Source organism: Mauremys mutica, chromosome 1 (assembly GCF_020497125.1).
Source record: "Mauremys mutica isolate MM-2020 ecotype Southern chromosome 1, ASM2049712v1, whole genome shotgun sequence".
In the NCBI taxonomy this organism is placed as follows: domain Eukaryota; kingdom Metazoa; phylum Chordata; order Testudines; family Geoemydidae; genus Mauremys; species Mauremys mutica.
The window spans coordinates 25,084,365-25,110,625 of record NC_059072.1 but is presented as its reverse complement, the minus strand read 5'-3'; the positions used below and the strand labels follow the sequence as shown (position 1 = coordinate 25,110,625).

At 42.3% G+C, this 26,261-nt stretch overlaps 1 protein-coding gene across 2 annotated transcripts in view; it reads left to right on the top strand.

Moving 5' to 3' along the window:
• The window catches only part of RSBN1L (round spermatid basic protein 1 like), a 105,447-nt gene that overhangs the window by 17,014 nt on the left and 62,172 nt on the right, over positions 1-26,261 (top strand). For both annotated transcript variants that reach the window (XM_045032472.1, XM_045032479.1), the window contains exon 2: positions 2,382-2,498. In XM_045032472.1, coding sequence (XP_044888407.1) covers positions 2,382-2,498 — 117 coding nt within the window. The remainder of the gene's footprint in view (positions 1-2,381; positions 2,499-26,261) is intronic.

Below are 26,261 nucleotides of genomic sequence, written 5' to 3'. Positions count from 1 at the left end.
ATTTATTTCACAAATAAAATTTGTGGCATTTTAAAATATTTTGATGCAGAACTTTTAATTTTTTGGCACAGAACATCCTCAGGAGTAGTAATGGAAAGTAACTTTTTTCCTTGCTCTGTGTGCATTACCCTCACCCTCAGGACCAGAAAGAACTACTAGAATTGCCTCCTTGCTATGCTGTTGAGGAAGCATTAGTGGCTAAACCTTCTGGCTTTGAAATGCATGGTTCCTTAAGTGCGGTGACAGCAGCTTCAGCTCTGACCTTGCTGAGGGGGTTAAAAAGCCTGGTATGGTGTCAGTCACTGTGAATCCACAAAGATTTACTCCTGGGGAAATTCTGCACCAAAAAACTCTGTGCACAATATTTTAAAATTCTGCATATTTTATTTGTCAAAATAACACAATATAATCATGCCAGTTTCAATTATTTTGGTAATTTATTTCAAAATACCTGTCAACAAGTATGTCTGTAACAATACACACCAAAAAAAAGATTCTGGTAAATTTTTTTTTGACAAATAGATTCCTTACTAAGCATATTTAATACAGAACTTTGTGTAATACAGTTCTGTATTGTAATTTAAATGAATTTCCTGCACTCATCAGAAGCAGTGCAAAGGCTTAGGGGGAGTCAGGGATAGCAGAGGAGCCGAGGTAGAGGGAAGGAGCTTGGAGTGAACTTGGAGGGTTGTTGGATATGCGTTTGAGAAGTATGGAACTGGTTTCTTGGGGGGATGGGCGGTATTAAGGTTTTGGGGAGACTCCCCCATACAGAACCTGGCTGACCCCAAGCCTCTCCCATTCAATCAGGCAATCTGCCCTGTCCCCAAACCCCAATCCTCAGGGGTCTCTGCAGCCTCCTCCCCCCCCATCCCCATGTGGCCTTGCATCCCCACTCCCATTCAACCCCTGGCTCAACACTGTCACCCCACTAGCTCCTGAGCCTGTGCCCCAGTCTGTCCCCCCCAGCCATTCTGAACCCCAGTCTGTGACCCCCCCCACCAGCTCTGTGTGCCCCACTCTTTCTGTCCTAACCTGGCTCTGCGACCAGGGTGCTGTGATGAACTTCTCCTCCTGAGGGAATTCTGTGCATAAGCACAGAATTTTTTCACCCCACAGAAAATACATTCTGCCCAAGAGGTGCAGCAGTTCCAACTTTTCCAACCAGAGTCCACTATGGCACCAGAACCGCCAGCTGCGTTCATGCTGCTGGTGGTTCTGGTACTACCGCGGACTCTGGCTGGTAAAAGGTGGAACTGCAGCACTTGGGCAGAATGTATTTTCTGCTGTAGGTGGGGAGGGGCGGGGGGAGAATTCCTCCAGGAATAAAGATTGCATTTTACTGATCATAAATGCTTAGCCCCAAGAGTTCGCCTCTGCTGAAAGGGCCAGTCCTCAGGAGCATACAGCTATGGATCCAGTACTTACTGTTCTGTGTAATGAAGTGCAAAAACTTAATTATATGGCTCAGTCTTCAGAAGTCAGAGCCATGGCAAATAGTGATAAAACCCAGACTGAATTTAAAAGAGGGAAAATTAAAATTGAATATTGAGAAAATCTTCCAGGTAAGCACTGTTAGGTTGTGGAAAAGTGGTGGAAGCCCTAATGCTTGGGACACTTAAATTTTAAAAAGAATTCTTGTTGTGCCAATACAATATTACAAAAAGAGAGGCCTAGCTGGCCTGATATTTCTCTTCCATTTCCATCTGAAACTAACATCTAATTGCTGTTTATGCTACACTGCAGCCAGGGCATTCCATGTAAAAGATCTTGCATCTCCAGATTTGGCTGGAGTGTTTGTTTCAAACAGGTCAGCAGTAGTGACACTTGAAAGATTCCAGTTGTTTTTACATTTATCCTTTGAAGTTTCATTTGCAACATGGAGTATTCAGGTTTAGGATGTTTTGGTGCAGAGTTGCTGTTGTGGACATGCCTATAGGAAAATGCAAATTCCAATTTTTCTTTTGGATTTCTTTGGAGGATAAGAAATAGACAAAATATTTAATGAACCTGTGAACTTCAAGAAATCAAATCTACTTGCAATGAAATATAAACATAGCCATAAGTACTGACTTGTGATGAATATGCATAAACTGTTTTAACCACTGATACATTACCAGTGTATAAAAGGTTGTGCACAGTTGGTTCAGCAGACCCAGAAAACAGACGTTTAGCATAGCTAGACAAACTTTCAATATTGTACAACAGATATGAGATACTTGTAAATGTTTTATTGTCCAAGTCCTGTGATTTCAATATCTCTTCCTTTCCCACTTTCTCCCCAGACTGATTAGACACTTTGTGTAGTTTGGAACATGCATGTGACAATTTCATGTGAAACTCTTCTGTTCCTGCTCAGTCTTAAAATGTTTCCCTTTCAGATGAAATCAAAGACAAAATTAAAGAGAAGGACAGAGAGAAGCAGAAAGAAAAGAAGAAACATAAAATAATGAATGAGATCAAGAAAGAGAATGGTGAGGTCACATTATTGCAGAAAGGTAAGTTCAAACAAAATAGCAGTGTTCATCAGTAATGTGTTTAATGTCTAAAATAATTGTATATTTCCAGTGAATACTGAATTTTAGTGGCACTTTGCATAATTTAATGAAAAGCCCATTTTCCAGATGGTTGTAATGAGGCAGTGTAAATGTTGCATATTGAAAACTGAAAATCTGCTTTGGTCATATGTGCTATTAAATAGGAAAAAAGTATTTTCTCCCTGATATCATAGTTTAAATGCCCCATACATCATACTTTGCAACATCTCATGCAGTCTCACAAATAATTGACTCTCACTTGCTGTTGGATTACATTTGTCTCCCTTTGTGGGCTCCATATAGAGGTAAAAGGCTGTTTTCTTCCAGTTATTTTTGATGAAGTAGAAGAGATTTCTAATGGTGATCTGAAGACTGGGTTCAAAGCCTGCTTATGACCCAGGGTGTGTTTGGGGGTTCTTTCTAAATTGTTTTGATGACCATGAAATTAATTGTAACTTTTCTGAAATAATTTTAAAGTGTAAAGCCATCATATTTAGACATAAGCTTAGATGCTGTGTAAATATTTGTTGCATTTTTAGTGTATTGTATTGTGGTTGATGGGAGCGGTTCCTTTTAGAGCAGGGGGACTGGATACCTCAGGGCATTGCTAGTGAGCTACAAAGCCTTTCACAGGTAAATCATCAGATGAATCCAGCCTACCTCAGTAGGGATTAAAAGTTGCTCCCATTTAATGGCTGTTTTGTGATCCCTATACAAGATGAGTTTTGGTGCGTCTCAGTTCCAGCACCAACATGACAAATTCACTAGTGCAAATCTGCTAATTAATTAGCAGATTCAACAGAAGCAGAGATCTGCATGGGCCATAGAGACTGAACTTCTCTGTTACTCCTAAAAGTTCCTAATTTCTTCCATATCAGAATGAAGCATGCTCGGAGGGCAATGTCAGTGGGAAGCTTGCCATGCTTGAGTCTTGTAAATGAACAGCATGACAGCCCTGATAGATAAAGTCCTCTGATATCTTTCTCCATTATTGAATCATTATTTTTTTAAGATGAAATTTGTGGTTATATGGAAATTAGCTTATTAAAGCCTAGCTGTGAGTTTCGTTGTGATGTTTCTGTTTTTTGGAGAGTGTCATGAGGTTCTAATGGTGCGAAAAGAATGCTCTGCCAGCCAGCAAAACCTGTTTTGCTCCTTAGTAACTCAGGGAACTGACAGAACTTCAGTAATTGTATACAAATAGTTCTCCTTTGAGGATTAGATTTGGCACTAGGGAAGGGGGGATTTTTTTTTTTAAAAGTATAATTAAGAAATTCTAATCATGCTTTTCTAGCAGGGTTGCAGATCTTAATGAAGTTCTGCTCTTTTTATGAAGCCACGTGGTTAAACATGGTGTGGTTCAGTTTTTGTAGCCATGTAGCAGCTATTTTTAAATCCTGTTTTCATGTCTAAACCTATTAGGCTGTTTAATCATGTTTTGCGTTGGCGCATTCTTGGAAAATTTGGTCAGCTTTTCCCATATTGGTTGTGACTTTCTTCAACCGGGGTGGGAGGGAATTCCAAACACCAAAAGTTCATGAAATAAAGAGTGAATTACACAGTATGTGCTGTGTGTTTTAAGCATATTTATTCCTCAGGCAAAAAGCTATACGTGCTTCCCATAATAAAAGCTTGCAATTCTATAAGTTAAGACAAAATCGCTGATAATTCCCAATCTAACTGATTAGGCCTGCTACACTTTTGTATCTGACTGTAGGTATTGGTACACTCGCTAAGAAATTTTTGGTTTTTGCAACACATAGCCTATTAGTTTTTCAGCCTATCCAGCAACGGGATTCTGCACGCTTGCTTTACCCCTCTTGTTGTTTACTAATGATTGTACATATTCCCATCCATCTAGAATTTCTAGACACTTATTATTCTCTAGTAGGCCTACTAGAAACTATAGCGTTATCATTTTCTTTTTATAGAATAAACTTCTTCGCTAATGGATTAAAGTTAAAGTTTAACTTCCAGTATTAAACTTTCACTTGTTATAGTCCTGTAAATATTTGAGTGATGTAAGCTTAAAAATGAGCATTTGGTGGGTAGGTTTTTATAGGGCTTAAAAGAATATTTTCCAGACCCTGGTTATGTGGTCACGTAGGATTGTGAAGTAACCGAATAGCAGCCAAATGCTACTTCCTTTCTATTCTCCCCTTCCCTCTCCCCATCAGGGAGCAGTGTGCAGAGGCATCTAGAGCCTCCCCTGCAAGGTGTAGCCAGAGCTATACACCCAGGTAGGAGCCAGATGCCCAAGCAGAGTATCTCACAGCTGATTACAGTAGGTAGACAGATCTGCCTCCTGATCCAGAGCAAGCAGCACCAGGCTAGCAACCCAACTGAAACTTCCAATAGGGTCGAGGACAAAAAGCAGCCAGGTAGACCCACCAGAGTTACTTAGATGTTAACTCTGGTAAGATGCCAAAACCACCTGGGAGTGTTGCAGTTCCTAAAGTTTGTTCCTCTATGCTGCAGCTTTGTCAGTCTTAAGATCTGGTGTTAAGGAAATATGCTGCCATTTATGTATCTAAGGATATGCATATTCACCAAGCATGCAGATTAGGGCATTGGGTTTTTTGCATAAAACTGCAGGAATTCTGAATCTCCAACCTTAACGGGTATGGACATGCTAGTGCAGCTCTGTGTGCAGCATGGGGAGCAGTACAAGCTGAGAGATCCTGCTATACAGAGAATTGGGAGAAAGGAGGGAGGACTGGTCAAGTGGGCGTAGCAAGGGTTCTGTCAGCACTGCAAAGAGTACTGAACTACCTGCTGGAAGGAATCCATGTGCCATTTTATGGTTCAGGCAGTGACAAAAACTGTTAGTTGCTATGGTTGCAAATAGTTTTAACTGAAGGTAGACAAGCCATGTTAAAAGTTGTAGTGCAGAGTGAAGAGCCTTTTCTCACTGAGCACATGTATGTATGCACAGATTAAATGCAAATTATATTTTTAATGTTCCTATGTTAATATGCTGCTTCCCTGATAACTCATTCTTGTAATGATATATTTCCAGCCAAATAATAGAAACAGAATTGTAATCTTTCCCTACCTTGTTCCTGTTCACCTCATTGAAATGTGAACTCAAGCTTTCTTTGTAGCTGCAATTTTGCATACTTATGGATGGAAATATCATAGAAGATATCATAGAGAGGTCTTCTAGTCCAGTCCTTGGCACTCAAGGCAGGACTAAGTATTATCCAGACCATCCCTGACAGATGACTGTCTAATGTGCTCTTAAAAACTTCCAGTGATGGAGATTCCACAACCTCCTTAGGCAGTTTATTCCAGTGTTTAACTACCTTGACCCTGAAATTTTTCCTAATGTCCAACCTAAACCTCTATTTGTCCAATTTAAGCCCACTGCTTCTTGTCTCAGCCTCAGAGGTTAAGGAGAACAATTTTTCTCCCTCCTTGTAAGAACCTTTTAAGTACTTGAAGGAGGTGAGAGAACATGACAGTTCCCCACCCCATAGGTCACGTTTAGTAGACCTTTAATAATTTTGTTGCTGTCCTCTGTACTTTCTCCAGTATGTTCACATCTTTCCTGAAATGTGGTGCCAGAACTAGATACAATACTCCAGCTGAGGCCTAATCAGCACGGAGTAGAGTGGAGAGTTACTCCTCCTGGCTTGCTTACAGCACTCCTGCTAATATATCCCAGCATGATGTTTGCTGCTTTTTTTCCCCCCAACAGTGTTACACTATTGAGTCATATTTACTTTGTTATCCACTATGACCCTCAGATCCCTTTCTGTAGTACTCCTTCCAAGGCAGTCATTTTCCATTTTCCATTTTGCATGTATGCAACTGAGTGTTCCTTTCTAAGTGGAGTACTTTGCATTTGTCCTTATTGAATTTCATCCTATTTACTTCAGATCATTTCTCCAGTTTGTCTTCTTCATTTTGAATTTTAATCCTATCCTCCAGAGCTCTTGCAACCCCTCCCAGCTTGGTATCGTCCGCAAACTTTATTAGTGTAGTCTTTCTGCCATTATCTAAATCATTGGTGAAGATATTGAACAAAACAGGATCTAGGACTGATCCCTGCGGGACCCCAACGGTTTTCCAATCAGTTATGCAGCCACCATCTAGGTTGTATTTGCCTACTTTGTTTATGAGAAGGTCATGCAAGACAGTATCAAAAGCCTTACTAAAGTAAAGATATACCATATTTACTGCTTTTCCCCTATCCACAAGGCTTGTTAACCTGTCAAAGAAAGCTATTAGGTTGGTTTGACATGATTTGTTCTTGACATATCCATGCTGATTGTTACCTATCACCTTATTATCTTCCAGGTGTTTGCAAATCGATTGCTACATTTTTTTTGCCCCATTATCTTTTTGGGTACCGATGTTAACTGACTGGTCTATACTTCCCCAGTTGTCCTGTTTCCCCCTTCTATAGATTGGCTCTATATTTGCCCTTTTCCAGTCTTCTGGAATCTGTCCCATCTGTCATGACTTCTTGAAGATAATTGCTATCTCCTCAGTCAGCTCCTTGAGTATTCTGGGATGTATTTCATCAGGCCCTGGTGACTTGAAGACATCTTACTTGTCCAAGTAATTTTTTAACTTTTTTCTTTCCCTGTTTTAGCCTTAGATCCTATCTCATTTTCACTGGCGTTCACTGTATTAGACATCCAATCGCTACTAAACTTTTTGGTGGAAAAAAGAGATAAGCCAGGTCTCCAAGAATAACCAGACCAACCTCCACACTAGTAGTGTCCACAGTACTCCTGAGGGCAAACAGTTTTCTCCATTTATTTAAATAGGATTGAGTTATGAAAGATTCAGGCATTGTGGACCCTCCCAGACCATATTTTATATATATATATATATAATATATATATATATATATATATATATATATATATATTATATATATATATATATATATATGTGACAATCTTGCTCATTGATTATTCTAGGAATTCTGAATGAGTCCTTTGGTCTACACAAGTCCATAGAGAGCTATTTTAATACATAGGTGAATTTTCACATCTCTCTGCTTCATATTTCTGGGCCCCCCAATGTGGGAGGGTTTTGTGTATATACTGTTAACTGTGATCATATAAATATGGATTGGAGCAGCCAGAGATGGAAATGATCTATTTTAGAGGGTAGTCTGTTGCTTTCTGCTATTTGTCTGGATGGAAATTAGATTTCTCTTAATCTTAATACGTTTTTTTAAAATTGAGATTTTTCCTAGTATGTTGACCAGTATTCTCCATGATAGATGCTTCTAATATCTGAGGTTGCAAGCTATTTCCTTTGTATGGGCTTACATGTCTACACTGGAATAATCTCATTAGAAAATGTTTCAACTAAGATGTTACACATAATATGCACATAGTGTATACGGTGTTCACTAAGGATTTCCTATGGTCTGTTGCTTTGCTGCTGAGCATTGTGCATCCTAAGATTGTTTTTGCTGTGAATGTGGAAAGTCAGGTGGGTACAAATTTAGAAAAAAACAAAACTCATGTTTCCACTGACTCCGCCCCATACTTCCTTTCTGGGCTGGCTCATGCCATTTTTGTGTTTGTCATCAGCCTGGACCCAACTCGCTCTGTACCTCTATGGTGACAACTGTGATTATGCACAGGCTGCTTCAGTTGTATTACAGCACTTGGAGCCAGATGAATTCTGTATTGGATTTTGTGTGTCACACCACCACGCTGATGTGGGAGCAGGAAAATATTCTATGGCAGCAGCAGATGTGGTGGCAGCAGGACAAGGTAGAAGAACTGGAGGATGCCAAGATGTTGGAATAAGAGGACCAGTTCCTGGATCATCTACATAGCATTTTATGTCATTTCTGGGCCAGGAAATCCAGTGTGGATTGGTGGGAGAAGATGGTTCTGCAGAGCTCGAATGACCAGCAGTGGCAAGAAAACTTCAGATCAGGGAGGGTTACCTTTTTCGAGACCAGTGTAGATCTGACCCAGGAGCTTCAGGGACAGCATACCAAGGTGCGCTGCTCCATATCTGTGAAGAGACAGGTTGGCGTTGGCATTGCCATCTGGCAGTTGACCACTCCAGAATGTTACCAGTCTGTAGCCAACCAGTTCAGTGTGGAGAAATCAACTGTTTGGGACTATTCTCATACAGGTCTGCTAAGCCATTAAGGTGCTGTCTGACCAGTTCAGGAAGCTTAGTAATGCTCAGATTATTGATGCTTTGCATGCATGAAGTTCCTAAACTGAATTGGGCACATGGTTCCATCAATTGCCCCATCATTTCCCTCCAATCCCTTCCCTCCTGTCTGCCATGGTGCAGCATTTATAAACAGCGAGGATTATTTCTTCATGGCGCTGCAGGAACTGGTGGACCACTGGGGCAGGTTTAAAGACATAAGTGCAGGGTGGTCTAAAAGGGTCCACGATGCTTGGATCGTTCAGAACTCAGTCCTATTTAAATTAATGGAGAAAGAACTATTTGCCCCCCAGGAGTAATGTGGACATTAATGGTGTGGAGGTTGGTCTGGTTATTCTGGGAGATCTGGCTTATCCCCAGATGCCTTGGCTAATGAAGCCATATGTAAGCTGCTTGTACAGAAGGAAGGAACATTTTAATTATCACCTGAGTAGTTGCTGGTTGGTAGTCAAGTGTGCATTTGGCTATTTGAAAGGCAGATGGTACTGTTTGTGGAATAGGTTGGAAGCAGCAGAAAAAGATGTCCCAACCATTGTAAGTGCATGTTTTGTTTTTTGGACAGTATTTGAGAGAGCCAGAGGAAAGCCTTACTGATGGAATGGAGACTGAGGTGTGGAGACTTGCTCTGAGGTCTGAGCAGAGAGCAGGGGTTCCACGGAGAATATAAACACCCATAGGAATGCTGTCAGGGATGCCTACTGTTTGTATTTTGAGTCACATGCCTGAACATGTTAGCCTGGGGGGATGGGGTGGGTGGTGAGATGCAGACATCAACACTGGGAAACATTGTGTGCGTGTGTAGCGCCCCTCTCCACCTGATTACCTCCTTTAATGGCAATCCGCTTACAGGTTCTGATGGATAGGTCTGGGTTCTTTTGGATCCTGCCACCCACTCAGCAGGGTGAATCTTTTTTCTTTTTTGTTATGAAATTATTTGGCGGTGCCTCCACCCCCCTTGCTCCTTCCTGGCAGGATCACCAGGGCAGCTTGGGCGGAAAATTCTAACTACAGAGGAATCCCCACTTACTTGCCAGATAGTTGGAGACTTTCAGGAAATAACACAACACATAAAAATATATTCAACACAACAATTATATTAAACAGGCAACAAATACAACATAACAGGGCGAAACACTATTTTTAGGTTCACCGGTGCCCACACTTAAAATACCCATGACTTGATGTAACAAGTGTAAAATTAGTGTCCTGTTGGTATGTGTACTTTGCTGGGGCCCTTGATGCCTATAAAATTCTCTGCAGTGGTTTAGCAGTGTGGCTGACTGGGTTCAGTACAGCCCAAAGGACCCACAAGTGGGAGGAGGTGGTGAATCCTCCACAGGTGTAATAAGCAGTAGGTTATAAAATCCTCAAACCCTCACTCCCTGGCTTGAGGACACAGCTCACGGAGTAGAGGGTCCCCAAAACAAATTCCCTGACTAACTAAAGACAGTGCACTCACGAACTCCATGAATGATCTTCAGGTTTGAATATGATGCTGGACTCCTCAGTCACTGCAGAAGGGCTGCTGGCTGCTGTCAGGGATCCTCCTCAAGCAGGAATCAGGCTGCGTTGGTCCCAGGATCTTCCCTCATCACAAAGGGGCTCAAGGTGTAGGTTATACAACTACCCTAACATCCAAACTGTAGCCTCCTAGCCCAGCCTCCAGTCACACACTCAGCAGGCAGCTTCCCTGGACTAGCAGAGCTGACCATGTGGTGACTAGTCTCACTAGGGGAGCTGGAGGGTGAACCCAGCCTGGCTGGGGAAATTTCTCAGCAAACGCTACCAACTGGGAATCATCTGTGGGGAAGGAAAACCCAGCTGGGGGATCTGCGGTCGGGTCCCTAGAGGTCAGTTCACAGGGGGAACCCTGCTTGCAGGCCTGGGACTCACCAGCTCCCCACACAACCAGTCCTGCCCTAGCCCTCACTGGCTCCCGACTCTTCAAAATGGCTTCTCCCCTCTCCTCAACTCCCTGGGAGGGGCATCTCACTCCCTATTGGTTGCCGGGCAGACTCTGAGTTTGCCTTGGCTCCTCCTCCCTGAGCGGCCGGCAGATAGAGCTCCAGGAATCTATGTAATCTCCTTGGGGGTTACACGTGTTTTGAAGTTTAATGTTCCTTATGTGCCTTTGTAAAACGTTGTGAATTATTTCAGCTTTATTTCAAGGATTCTTTATTTTAAATGCAGTGATGACTTGGCCTGTATTGTAAATGGTTTTATTATGAAACAATAAAAATTATAACATTTTAATGAAACCAATGGAAAAATAATATCTTTGGTTAGTTAAATGTTTCTAAATACAATATTAACCAACTGTACAAAGTGTTTAATTACTGCAACAGTGCAAACAGAATTCAAAGTGCAACAGTAAGGACATTTCAAATACCACAGTTTGGTGAGGGAGATAAGTGACTGTAAGCCTTGCCTCTGGCTCTTGTTGGCTTGCGTTCTGGGGCTGAGTGCCTCTGCTCAAAATTCTCAGGGTTGTTGCAAGGCTTAAAAGAGCTGGACTTCCAGGTGCAAGTGTTCTTTGTGCTCAGAAGTTGGATCTGTGGTGAATGATCACAGCTGCTAGGAGTTGCTGCTGGTTCCAATGGAAAGCAGTGTCCAAGTGCTGAAGGACATGGCTGGGTCCCAAATTATGGGAATGCAGGACCTGTTGGCCTGTCAGGAACATGTTTTGCAGGAGGGCTTTCTGGCTCAGAATAGTGTCTGTGAGTTGCCTCTGCATCTGTCTTTTCCATGCTCTCTTTGAGCATGGTGATTCTATCCTTGGCTTGTGCCATGATCTCCTGAAATAAGTGCATTTCTCTGTCCTTCTGATTCTTCATGTAAAGCCTCCACCTCTCAGCCAGCCTGTCTTTCCTCTATGACTCTGTAATGTATTCTGCAAACATGTTGTCCCTAGTTGTCATCTTTCTCCCCCTCAGATTGGCCAGCCTGTCAGTAGTATATAGAGACTTTGTCCTTGATTGTCTGGCTGTTGCAGGTGCTATGGCTGTGGGAGTTGCGGGGCAGGGGAGAGAACCTTAGCTTACTTTGTTTGGGATATGAACAATAAGCATCATGTCTGTCATCTAAAACACTTCCCATTCTTGGAAGAAATTCAGAGATCTAAGTGGTTAGCGTGTATTTAGATTTCAGTGTACTGTGTCTGCTTCCATGCTGTTAGGGGTGAGGGTGGCTCCAGGTTTGTTTGCAGTTCTGTTTGTGTGCTGGAAGTGCTGTTATGATGTCATAGGTGTAAAGAGAGGGGTTATGGGGTTCTTGGGAGGTGAGCTGGATTGTAATTCCCTCTACATCTAGGCTGTCCTCATTCTCATGATGATATGCTGAGGTGGATGACGATGAGGTAGAAAGTGGTTTTATTCAGAAAGGCAAAGAGCAGACCAGCAAGATATGCTGTGAAGTTATTTACCAAGATGGTTTCCCCCCAACCCCACAGAAGTGCTGTAGGAGTAGAAGAAGCTTGCAAGCTATACTGGGCAGCATGGGCATGTGGCTATTCTTAATGTGCAAAACAAAATCGAGCTATTTCTCCATGTGTGCAGAGGAGATATAGCAAAACTTAAGACTGAGAATGTGAAGAGAAGAATAGATAGGGTCCTATAATGACTGTCAGCTACAGTGTGTGTTACAGGGCATTGAACTTCAGTGGGGAGCACATTGTTTGTGCCTCGACCAGGCATGCAGCATGCACTTGTGCCTCAGGTAAACAAAGAAAACTAACAGATTTCTTTTCCTGTGAGCACTGTCTCAGTAAACTATTGAATTTTGCACAGATGCTTTCATTATTCAAATCTGTTGAGGAAGAAGTGTGGGGGGCAGACTGTGACTATGCCATGCTGGCGGGTGCCATTTTGAAGCATGTAAAAGGGGATGGGGGAAGGGAGAGGCTCTTAGCTCACATCCGCCAATAATAATAATGAATTGTAAAGATAGGTACTTACATGCTGAAGTTCCCTCCGGAGGATGTGACTCTGTCTCCTGCCTGGGTTTCTGGCTGGAACTCAGGATCATCCAATATAGGACAGGAACTGTTGCAGTGCAGGACTGGGACTCTTTTTCCAGATGGTCATGAGTCTCAAAAGATCCTGGCTGCCAGGAGGCAGCTCCTCTCCAGCATCATCCTGCTCATCCTCTGATGGGTCTAGCTGGTCATCCTTAGTATTGAAGGGAGGGGAGAATGTCTCCTTTTATCCCTCATTTAATGTACTTTCTCCTGAGCTGCTTGCTCTTTATCTGGCACTGATTGGTGTCCCAGTCTTGACCCCTCACAGACATGTGCTTTGCAGTGTCCTCGAGAAGATCCTTAGTCTTGAGTTTCATTAATTGATGCTTCTTCCTGGATGTCAGTGAGATCCAGGGACTTGGCAGAGGTCCAAGCAGCTGTGCAAAGCATGTTGTGGGGCTTCTGAACTGCTATTGCAGTTGTATCACCAAAATAAAGATATACTGGGATCCAGGAGCAAATGGGCAAAATCTGTCTCTACACAATCCTTTAAAGGGAGGGAAGGGTCATCCTGGAAACTTGACACCAGGACAGGGAGGAGAGACAAGTAAATGGACAGATCAGTAGTGGTTGACCTGCAAAGCACTGTGGGATAGCCAATGGAAGCATGCAAAAAGTGGTGCACAGCAATTCATGCACATAAAAGACTGAACTAATTCAGTTCTAAGCAAACCCCTAGTCCACTTTGCCAGAGGACTCCAGAGTTCCTGATCGATGAAGAGTAAGTGTAGAGTGATGGGTTGTCGTGTGTATGCAAGCATTTTCAAATTGGACTAACTTGATTGGATCTAGTTTAAAAATCCCTGTGTAGAGAAGCCCGTAGAAACTTAATATTTGTACAGTTTACATGATTAAAGCATAAAATTATTTTTAGTCAGAAGGCCTATCCTTCTAGAAAGGAGAAGATTGACAGTAATTTTCTCCTCCTCCCTCCTTTCAGCCCTTCTAGACCCCACAAATCCTCTTGGGTTGCTTTAGGCCTGTTTCTCCCCAATCCCATCTTTTTACAAAAGCAACTTTAACACAAGTAGCACTGTCCTTTTGGTCTGATAATTGTGTAGTAGAGACATATCCTAACTCAGTAAGTCTGGTGTTTTTCCTAACCCCTGTTCTGCCCTCCCGCTCAAAGTTCACCTAACTTTAGGGTGCTTTCAGACCAGGCTAGCTGGTGGCATAGGATAGAGCTCAGTGCTGCTTTCAGTCTGATTGGTAACTTGACCCCTGTGTTGTGAGGACACAGGCTACATCACTTGGGTGCTGATAGTCCTCCAAAACCTTTCCACAGTTCCCCCCCTCCCCTTGCCGTGTGCCAGGAAGGACATACAAGTTTTCCCACAACTCACTGGGAAGGAAGCATAGAGTGGCTGAGTTTTCTATAGTGTAAAGAATGAGAGAGGCCCTCAGGAATCCTAGCAACACACATCATTGAATGCAGCACGAGTGAGGACGCTAACTTGGGAATGGTTTGCAGTGTGTCTGCTCATACCTGAGCTAAGCTGACCTGGGTGCTGGTCATCCAAGTTGACTCTGCAGTGAACACATACCTTTAGCTTTTTGATGTGTGTTCAGGCAGTGACTGAGAGTGCCAGTGGCATATCCTTGAATGGACCCTATATTCTTCATGTTTGAAATTAGAATTTTTTTTAAATAAAAATTAAGTTTAACTTGGAATTTAAGCCTTTTATATAGTTTAACTGTTCATCTTGCTTTGATTCAGAATATTAAAACAGAATTGATATTGGAATGTAATTGGCTTTGGATTGCTGTGTAATCTTTTCATCAAACTGTTTATGCACTATGCCCTAGAGCAGGGGTTCTCAAACTGGGGGTCGGGACCCCTCAGGGGGTGGTTAGGTTATTCCATGGGGGGTCGCAAGCTGTCAACCTTCTCCCCAAACCCCACTTTGCCTCCAGCATTTATTATGGTGTTAAATACATAAAAAAGTGTTTTTAATGTATAAGGGGGGTTGCACTCAGAGGCTTGCTATGTGAAAGGGGTCACCAGTAAAAAAAAAAATAAAAAAATTTTGAGATCCATTGCCCTAGAGGCACTCTTACTTGCTCTCTTGGGGAAGTAAAAATCAACTTAAAGAACACTTAAGTTGAAAAGTTAAGAGGTGCCTGATTTAAGATTGTCTGTGCAACATTGATTTGGCACCATTGTGCATAATATGTATTACGATGCAATCTTTAGTTGCATGATCATACGCTACTTTTTACCACGGGATCCCTGTCTCATTCAGTGCATTGGAAGGGCACACAAGAGGGCCAGGATTAATCCTGAATAGAATCTTAAATTTGGCATTTATAAATTTTAACAATTTGATTTTGCAACTAAATAACTTTCTTTTTAATGTTGCTTTCTTATATGTAGTAAGATAGTGACCCATATGATTATAGTGGGATTCCAAGGATCTTCCATACAGGAACTTGGGCTGTTAAGAACAGTGCAAGATTTGCTCTCAGGGTAAAAGTGAAGCACAATGCTTGATTAAAACTAACATCAGTCCTGTGTATGTAGTGTGTGGTTTAAAAAACAAAACAAAAAAACCAACCCTTGTTAAGCAGTTCTTAATGGTAATTTTAGTGAAGAATAAGACCAGTGTAAGAATGCAGGGAGCTTTAAAAAAAATCTTCCTTTCTTAAAGGGAGGCTGTTAATTTGAAAGATTAAAGAAGACTGACTTTAAAATACCCAGTTTTCTAATCATACAGCCTCTCAGTAACAGTAAAAAAGCCTCCCAGTAAAGCCCAGAAACTTTAATTCCTTTAAAAAATAAGAAAACTACTTCTGCACTCTAGTTGGTATATTTTAAGGGTCTTTCAGCAGGGGAATATGAGCTGTTTTCAGTCTCCCTTCCTGTCTTTGCTATTTCCTCTTTGCTCAGCTCATATTCTCTGTGTGTAGGTGTTCCCACCCTCCTTGCCCCAAGAAGAGGTCAAGGGATGACTCTGATCTCCAGGCCTTCTGCTTCTCCTTGCTATTTTCTGTAGATGGGAGATGGTATATGGGGATCTCCACTGCTTTCCATTCAAGATCTGGTGAGGAATTTCATCCAGCACTTTGCTTCTCTTTTGTTGGTCCCTCTCCTGCCCCCAGGTGTGGAGGTCAGAGAAAGTAGACTAATTCCTACCCTCCTTGGCTGTTCCAGTACTTCCTTGAGTCTTGTTAAGATGAGAGGACCTCTCTCTCTGGTCCTGTTGAGGGTCATGCTGCCAGCAGGTGCTTCCTTCCCCCTTGTAGGACCTGGGGGAGAATATATAGCTGCAGTTATCTCAGAACTGTGCATAAATGGTGTAATCACTCCAGCATGAGATTAAAACTTTGTATACAGTCACTTTCACTTCCTGTCATGCTTATATTAGTAATGAAAGAAATAGGGATTATTGCTAATATATTTCAGTTTTAGTAATCTTAGGGGTTAAGTGTGTGTGTGTATGTATGTATGTATGTATGTATGTATGTATGTATAATTGCTGCCTCCAAAACTGAACAGACAGTTCTTTCTAGTGATTGGTGAAGGATTAACTAACCTGATGAACTAGTTCTGTTCTGAGGAGGGAAATATGTATATTTTCACATTCGTTAGCCAATGTGTTAAATACACCATTCTTTTTCCTAGTGAAGATAAGGTCATGGACTTCAGGGGGACAACAGGACTGGGGAAGCATTATGAGACATGTCCTTGACTTTTCAGAGGTCTTTTAATATAATAGTGCCCTACCAAGCCTGGTTTATATAGACTTAAGTTTCACCAGTTTAATTAAAATCTCTTGTTAAAATTTAGTTAAATAAGTGAGGACACACTTATGTTGATTTAGCTTAATTAGGCGATTTAAACTTAAGTGATTAAACTGATTTAAGCATGTTCATACATTGGGTTTGCACTGGTTTAACTAAAATCTATTTCAAAATCAGTTTAAACGTATGCAAGTTTCTTGCGTAGACAAGACCTTGGATCAGGGGTAGCCAATTATTTTTTGTCAAGGTCCAAATTTCTCGGTCAAGGTATAGTCAAGGCCCAGACTTCAGAGACATTTTTCACTCTGCAATAACAGAAATGATAAGTAAATAAAAAAGATTTCATGGTCTGTTCAAAATCATGTGGCAGTCTGGATTTGGTCCGCTGTCCGCTTACTGAGTACCTCTGCCTTAAGGCATGTCTATGCTTATAGCGCACGTGGTGAAGACCCTCTGTGACAACAGGAGAGAGCTCTCTAGTCAGCATAAAAAACCCACTCATGTGAGTGGCATAAACTATGTCAGCGGGAGAAGCTCTCCTGCTGACATAGCTCTGTGCACATTAGTGCTATGTTGGCGTAACTTGTGTCGTTCAGGGAGTGGAATATTCACACCCCTGAGTGACACAAATTTTGTCCACATAGTCGGTAGTGTAGACATAGCCTTAAACTGCAAGGTCATTGGGGGTCTACTGTTAGCATTGTACACTATACAAGGTATACAATTAAGCACACCCAAATGTGATTAAGAATCATTTGTGACGGTTTAAAAACTACATGTAGGAAAAATGACTTCTTTCTTTCTCACCACTATCTCTACAACGCATGTATAGCAGAAGTGGAAGATTGCACAAGTGTGTTTGCCACTCTTGCATCTTCCTTAGCGGGAGAGGTAGAGTGAAATATATTGACAGCATCTGCTGTTTGGGCTTCACTGAACAAAGAACCTTTCTCTTATCTTCCCTGCCTCTGATAGTATCTCAGGGCTTGGCTACACTTGAAAGTTGCAGCGCTGGTGGAGGCTTTCCAGCGCTGCAATTAGTAACCGTCCACACCTGCAAGGCACATCCAGCGCTGCAACTCCCTGGCTGCAGCGCTGGCTGTACACCTGGTCTGGTTGGGGTGTAACGATTGCAGCGCTGGTGATCCAGCGCTGCTCGTCAAGTGTGGCCACACACCAGCGCTGTTATTGGCCTCCAGGGTATTAGCAGATATCCCACAATGCTTTTATAAATTACTTTGTTTTGTTATGCAGCCTCTCTTTGTTTTGTTGTGAACTCAGAGCTCCGTTGATCCCGGAGATGCTTATAACACAGCTCCTGTTTGCTGTGATCAATCTGTACCTGGCTATGAACAATCAAATGAGATAATGAGGCAGGCAGGGAGTGAGTGTTTGCTTGACAGCAGGGAGTCCGTTTGGATGCAGGCTGTTTGCAATTAAGAGTTAAGACTAAGGGGTCGCGAACATTTTCTGATTTTTCAAGGCAGGAAGCTAAACACACAGTTTTGGATCCAAAAATCCACTCTCTCTCTCTCTCTCTCTCTCTCCCCCCGCTCCCTTTCACACTACACCACCCCCCACCCCCTTCTTTTGAAAAGCACATTGCTGCCACTTGAACGCTGGGATAGCTGCCCATAATGCATCACTCCCAACAGTGCTGCAAATGCTGCAAATGTGGCCACACACCAGTGCTGGTAGCTGTGAGTGTGGCCACACACCAGCGCTGTCCCTACACAGCTGCACGACCAGCGCTGTAACTCCCAGCGCTGCAACTTTCAAGTGTAGCCAAGCCCTCAGAAACTATCTTGAACAAATAGATTAGATTGTGATATGCTCAGATACTACAGTAATGGGGGCCATTATACAAAGTACCCAAGATAGACAGTGAAACATTTAGTACTCTTCTGTGTCATTTTTGGGTAAGGGGAAACAAGTATCTGTTTAAAAATAAAGTGTAGGAACCTACTAGTACATCATAGTATGTTTAAACAATCAAAAATCAGATGTAATTCCATACTTGTGTTAAAGGATTTGACTGCCATTCTCAATACTACTGATAGTACCCCCCCCCCAAAAATAAACCAACCTCCATTCCCTTCTTTGTCACCTTGAAAGTGGAGGGAAGGTTCCCTACCCTGACAGATAATGAATGCCTTGATCTCACTCGTAGTTGCCAAAGTAGCTTTCAGCATAGGGCAGTCTGGAAATGTATAGCAATGTTTAAAATGGTACCTGCAGGGACACCAACATTAAATCTAGACAATTTAAAGAGCTAAGTGGTTTCAGGTATTACACCTGCCCTTCAAGCTCCCTGCTTATCTGTAATTTGTTTTATTTAACTAAGAAAATACAAAAACCAAACACCCTCTCTCTTCTGTTGCTACAATCCACATGTGGGTGTATAAGACACATACCTACTTCCCTGTGCCGTATTTTTGGGTTTTTTACTTCCTCTGTCTGAAGTTTGGGTCCATTGTGGTATAGGAAGCATGACAATAGCTGGTTTTCGAACTTGTATTTTGTCTGGTTGCATGCTGTTCCTGATTCTTAGAGCCTTTCTTTGGCTTCCAGCTTCCACATTCTGGAAGGATATGAGGCACTGCTAAGCAACCTTAACACCCCTTTAATAAAGCTTTTTATTAGTGAATTTCCCTTGTTTTTAATAAGGCTGTCAATTAATCACCGTTAACTCACGCAATTAATTGTGATTAATTGCACTTATAACAATAGAATACCAATTGAAATTGCAATGCAATGCAAAGTGCACAGTGCTCACTTTATTATTTTGATTACAAATATATGCACTGTAAAAATGATAAATAAAAGACATAGTATTTTTCAATTCACCTCGTACAAGTACTGAAGTGCAATCTCTTTATTGTGAAAGTGTAACTTACAAATGCAGGGTTTTTTTGTTACAGAACTGCACTCAAAAACAAAATAGTGTAAAACTTTGGAGCCTGCAAGTCCACTGAGTCCTACTTCTTATTCTGTCAGTTGCTAAGACAAACAAGTTTGTTTACATTGACAGGAGATACTGCTGCCTGCTTCTTATTTACAATGTCACCTGAAAGTTAGAATAGGAGTTTGCCTGGCACTTTTGTAGCCGGCGTTGCAAGGTATTTTCATGCCAGATATGCTAAACATTCATATGCCCTTTGGCCATTCCAGAGGACATGCTTCCATGCTGATGATTCTCGTTTTAAAAAAAAAAAAGTCAATTAAATTTATAACTGTACTCCTTGGGGTGGGGGGAATTGTATGTCTCTTGCTTTGTTTTGCCTGCATTCTGCATGTATTTCACCTTATAGCAGTCTCGGATGATGACCAAGCACATATTCATTTTAAGAATACTTTCACAGCAGATTTGACAAAATGCAAAGAAGGTACCGTTGTGAGATTTCTAAAAATAGCTACAGCACTCAACCCAAGGTTTAAGAATCTGAAGTGCCTTCCAAAATCTGAGAGGGATAAGGTGTGGAGCATGCTTTTAGAAGTCTTAAAAGAGGAACACTCTGATGCAGAAACTACAGAACCCGAACCACCAAAAAAGAAAATCAACCTTCTGCTGGTGGCTTCTGGCTCAGATGATGAAAATGAACATGCGTCAGTCCGCACCTCTTTGAATGGTTATCAAGCAGAACCCATCATCAGCATTTCTCTGGAATGGTGATCGGAGCATGAAGGGACATATGAATCTTTAGCGCATCTGGCACCTTGCAATACCAGCTACAACAGTGCCATGCAAACGCCTGTTCTCACTTTCAAGTGACATTGTAAAGAAGACATGGGCAGCATTATCTCCTGCAAATTGTAACCAATTTTGTTTGTCTGAGTGATTGGCTGACCAAGAAGTAGGACTGGATGGACTTGTAGGCTCTAAAGTTTCACATTGTTTTATTTTTAATGCAGTTTTTTTGTATATAATTCTACATTTGTAAGTTCAACTTTCATGATAGAGATTGCACTAGAGTACTTGTATGAGGTGAATTGAAAAATACACTTTTTTTTTGTTTTTTACAATGCAAATTTGTAATAAAAAATAAAGTGAGCACTGTACACTTTGTATTCTTTGTAATTGAAATGAATATATTTGAAAATGTAGTAAACATCAAAAAATATTTAAAATGAATGGTATTCTGTTTAACAGTGTAATTGCGATTAATTTGTTTAATCGTGTGACAGCCCTGTGTTTTTAAGAAACTCTTGACCGGAGGGGTCATTGTCATTAGGGGTGAGTGATGGGGAATCCCAGAGCCCATTTCCTTGTTTGCGGGGGAAAATGAGTGGGGAAAAGAGTTCAGAGTTCCTCTTCCCCGCACAGAAGTAGGGGAAAATGGTATTTCTAAAGGGGGGAAAAAATAACAGGAGCTTTGCAGTGGCAGCTTCACAACTCAGTAGCCTGGTAGAGGTGTGACCTAACTCATTCATCAACTTGTGGTTCTCTCCTCCCTGCTAATCTCAGCACTATATGCTTGTCATACCCCAAACCACCTAGTTCTCACCTTGATATGGACAGTGCTATGTACCAAGCCAGCATTTTTAAAAATGTATCACTTTTGGAGAACTGCATCTTTGGAACTTCTTGGCTCAAGGGCCCCAAATTTGTACTGCAGTGTCTACACCCAACCCTTGGTGTGGCATACCAGTTTTTGGAGTTTGAGAATTTTTAGAGCACTTAGAGATTATATGTGGCACAGTAATGTTGCTCCAAGCCTTTCCCACTGTATCTAAGGGGAGTCTCTGGCATGTGGCCAATTTTAGCTTGAATCAGTCATGTGCACCATTCTGTAGACCCAGTAAGAGAGCCTAATAACTTCAATTATTAAATTCTCAAGGTGGATTGTGGAGCCAGACTCTCTAAATAAGCTCAGAGTAGTCCCACGATAGAAGTTTTTGGGGGATAAGATTTTTGCCCATATGTGCCCCTACCATGTCCATCTCCCCCCCCCCCCCCCAAAAAAAAAAGTTAGAAGAAAAGTGCTGTAAGAAACAGCAAATTTTAAAATGAGATTATCTGGAGAGAGTTATGCTTGAGAGTCCCTTTAGCAAATGATCCCAAACTTGTACCACTAACTCTACTCTGGTCTGTTTACCAATTTTCAGGCCAGCTTCAGTATACATGTAGATTTTAAGACACTTTGGAAAAACTAGCTCTATATGAAAAGTCCTGCTCAACTATATGTGGTGCTGGCAGGACCACTCCATAATTTACATGACAAGAGAGGAGAGGACTCTGGCAGCAGCATGAGCCTCAGGCAGATAGGTGGCTGGATGCTCAATGGCAATTTTCAGATCTTTTGGTTAGCAACCTGGCTGACAGTCAGCATTTAAAGAGGCAAGGTGGGCAAGGTAATGCTCCAATAAAAGATAACTTCTGTTGGTGAAGATGAGCTGTTGAGCTACAGCTGGTCTGCACCAAAAACTTACATAGCTATATCTTTTTTTTTGGATGTGAAAAATCCACCCCTCCGAGACATAGGCCTGTCTACGCTACACTCTTAAGTCATAGCCACCGCAGTAATTACTGCAGATGTTCATGTCCATGTCCCCACCAGGAGCGCTTAAACGGTCTTAAGTAGGGCAGTGTGGCAGGCTGACAGCTCGGGCTGCTGGCTCTGCGCCTAGCTCCCAGTAGGGAGTTGGGTGCAGGGCTCCCAGCTGGGGTGATGGCAGTAGTGCAGTGTCTACACAGATACCGTGTCATGCTAACTACATCAATCTAAGTGCTATACTTCTTGTGGAGGTGGAGTTATTAGGTCAGTGTAGTGGGGCACTTACATTGGCAGGAGCAGCGTTGTAGGGTAGACACTTTAGAGTTAGGTCAACATAAGGCAGTTTGTCTACCTAACTCTGGCTGTAGCTATACTGACCTAACCGCCTGGTGCAGACAGCACTATTTAGTTACTGCTTCTCAAGCAGATGGATTAACTACAGTGACAGAACTCCTCCTATCAATGTACCGGTAGTGATTGTCTACAGTGGCATAATTGCAGTGTTGCACCTGTGCTGTGGTAGCATTTTAAGTGTTGATATAGGCCTAGAGCAGGGGTTCTCAGGACATGTTTTTTGGTGGCCTCAGAGTGCAGCCACCAATTCTTGCTGGTGGCTGCTCTTTCACTTTTTCCTAAAATACTTAATTTTCTTTAGGAAAAACACAAATACGTACATATACACATCCAAATCATTGTAATTTATTTATTGCTAGCTAGTAACTCTGTTGTATGTTTATTAATATCACTTTTAAGAAGTGTCACTTTACACAGAAGACTGACTCAGCCCTGTCAAGCCTGGGGCCAAATTAAGCCCTGAATAGGAAGTTGGGGGAAGCAGCGGAGGCCAGGAGCAATGGAGGTTGATGGGTGGGAGGGGGCCTGGGGAGGCAGCAGGGGCCTGGAGCCCAAAGCCCACCGCCTGGAACCTGCTATCCTAACCCCTACCCCACAGGGCTGAAGCCCTAAGCCTGAGCCCCCCACTGCCCTTGGGAAGATGGAGGAGCAGGCAGCCAGTGAATTCTCCAGCTTTGTGCCCCAGGTGTCTCCAGAGCGGGGTAGGGCCTAACCGCTGCTGGCAGTCCCAGCAATCAACACCAAGGTGGTGTATGCAGGAGTGAGGGGGAGGGGCTACTATATTGCATGCCAGACACACCACCTCAAGTCACAGCCCAGGAGGCTGTGGCTACAAGAAAAGGCCTTGGTGGCACATGTAGTCACAGTGGCCGCGTTGAGAAATGCTGCCCTAGAGAAGTCTTCAGATCTGGGAATGGTACTCAGAGGTGGAACAGCTTGTTTAGCATATGCATTAAACACACATTCTAAGTAATAATGCACCTTCCACATAACTGGACCCTATATGGAGTATCATTAAACAATTACAGTCCCTACTCAGTGGGGACCATATTCTGAAAGAAATCTTTGTTAAACCCCTTTTCTGACCTTAAAACAATCTCTCAATCTTGCCAAGCTCATAATCGGAAGCAAGCTCCCCACTGACCAGGACACCAGCACAAAGCAGCACCAGAACCAGCCATAACCACAGATGCAAAATCTGCAGACATATCTCACATAACGCACCTTTCAAGATCTTTGGGTCCTACACATAGGGCTACTATATTTCAAGTTCCCAAACAGAGGCCATTGCTGGAGGTGGGGAGTTGTGTGTGTGTGTGGGGGGGGTACCTGTGGTGGGGGCACTTACTAGAAATGGGGGAGTAGTGTTGCTCCCTGTCAGGATGGCAGCATGACTGGTGCAAGCATAGGCCACAGCAAGAGCCACCAGTCAGTGCCCTCCTGCAGGACCTCCTCCGCAGGGATGGCATCTGGGGCCTGGGTGGGTGGGATGTGGCAGCAGTGGCTGCTGGCAAATGGACCAACTGGGACTCTTTCTGAGCTGCAGTGTCTGCTCAGCAGAAATCCAGGACATTTCCTGTTTGGAAAAACCACCTGGACAGAGGATAGAACCTCAAAAAAGAGGCAATGTCCATGAAAACTTGGACATATTGTAACACTACCTACATGTCTCTCTCCCAACATGTGCTGTACCTCATCCACTGCACTAAATGCCCCCAAAAATACAATATGGATGAAACTGGACAATCTCAACTCTCTTGAATTACTATTTATGATTAGAAACATGGCCCAGTTGTTAAAAAACAGGAGTTTTCAGTTTAAAAAAAAAAATTTAGCAGACTCATGCACTCTGAAAAAGTTAATAACCCTAATCTGAATATTGTTCTTTTGCTTATACTATTGAATTAGATAAGATGTGTGTGGGTGCAGGAGACGGCAAAGAAAGGCACACCAAAAAAACCCAGATTGACCATGAAAGGAAAGTTTTGTACAATCACAATCTTACCTATGCTGTTTAATCAGTTGTGCAACCTCATCAGCAATTATGCCAGTAGGATAAAGTGATTTAAATTCAGACTGCAGTGTTGTAGCCATGTTGGTCCCAGCCATGTTGGTCTATGAACTCTCATAGAAACATGATAAAAGACAAAAACATTCATGTGGTGAACATTTTTGACAAATGATCACTCCATCTCTGACCTATCAGTCCTCATTGTCAGAGGAAATCTGTGCAAAACCTTCAAAAGACAAGCCTGGGAGCTTAAATTCATAATTTTGCTGGACACAAAATATCATGGTCTTAATAAAGACATTGGTTTTATGGCTTATTACAACAATCTGTAAAGCATCACCTTTCTTTTTTATTCTATGACTGCAGAGGTGTTAATGGGCCATTTCATCTTGAATAGTTTCCTAGAATATGTTCCACCTCGTATTTAGCTGTGACACTTCTTAGTACCTTTCCTAGACCTCAAGAAGAGCTCAGTGTAGCTTGAAAGCTTGTCTCTTTCACCAACAGAAGTTGGTCCAATTAATATTCCTGGGGGAATTCTGCACCAAAAAATTAAAAAATCTGTGCACAATATTTTCAAATTCTACATATTTTATTTGTCAAAATAACACAATATAAGCACACCAGATTAAATTATTTTGGTAATTTTATTTCAAAATATGTTAGCAACTCTGTAACAATACAGATGACAAAAAAAAAAATTCCCCCAGGAGCAGAGAGTTAAAGAAACGCCACCAAATACCCCAAACACCCACACATTCTTTCCCCAGAGCCTAGCTGCGGGGTGCCCCTTCCCGGTGCAGACACTCACACCTCCTTCCCCCTCAGAGCCCCGCCTTGGGGTGCTCACCCAGCCCCCATAGAGCCTAGGCATGGGGCCCCCCAGCCCAGACACCTGCAACCTCTTCCCCACCGAGGCTAGCTTCAGGGGGGCCTCGAGCTCAGGGATCTAGAGAGAAACAGCTTGATGCTTCTATGGAGTTTCCTGCACATTACCTCCTTCCTTCAGGGTGTGCTGGGAATTGCAGCTGCCAGGAACTCTCCAGCTCCTCTTCTCTCCCCCCCCCGGCGCGCGTGCAGTCTTCTATTTGCAAGCTGGGGTGCTGGGCTCTGCCAGGTCCAGCAGTTCCTGGGGTGACCAGCAGCTGTGCAGCACCAGTTCTATGGGGGAAAAAGGATATTCTGCACAGAACATTAATTCTGTGCAAATTCTGCATTGCGCAGTGGCACAGAATTCTGCCAGGAGTAAATAAAATAGATTACCTCACCTACCTTGTCTCTCTAATACCCTGGGACCAACATGGCTACAACACTGCAGTCTGCATTTAAATCATTTTATCCTACTGGCATAATTGCTGATGAGGTTGCACCACTGATTAAACAGCATAGGTAAGATTGCGATTGTACAAAACTTTCCTTTCATGGTCAATCTGGGTTTTTTTGGTGTGCCTTTCTTTGCCGTCTCCTGCACCCACACACATCTTATCTAATTCAATAGTATAAGCAAAAGAACAATATTCAGAGTAGGGTTATTAACTTTTTCAGAGTGCATGAGTCTGCTGAAATTTTTTTTTTTAACTGAAAACTCCTGTTTTTTAACAACTGGGCCATGTTTCTAATCATAAATAGTAATTCTATCTACAGTATTCCAGAGTACTTATTTCATAATGCATAATATGAAGATAAAACACATTTGATAGAATTATAGCTAATGGTAAGTTTTGGGGTTCTGGAGATGACTGGTGGTATGGTCAATATCCTGCTTCAATAAGTGGTCAGACATAACGTGACTGCATAACATTGCTCTAGTTTCTATTTGGTTTCAGTAAAATACCTCTAAAGTTGTTTGATACTTTAATTGTAGTGTTAAGTCTCACTCAGCATGCCTCTTATAGGAGTATGTATGGATAACTTTTAATGCTATTACTTAAATGGGGAAATAAAGA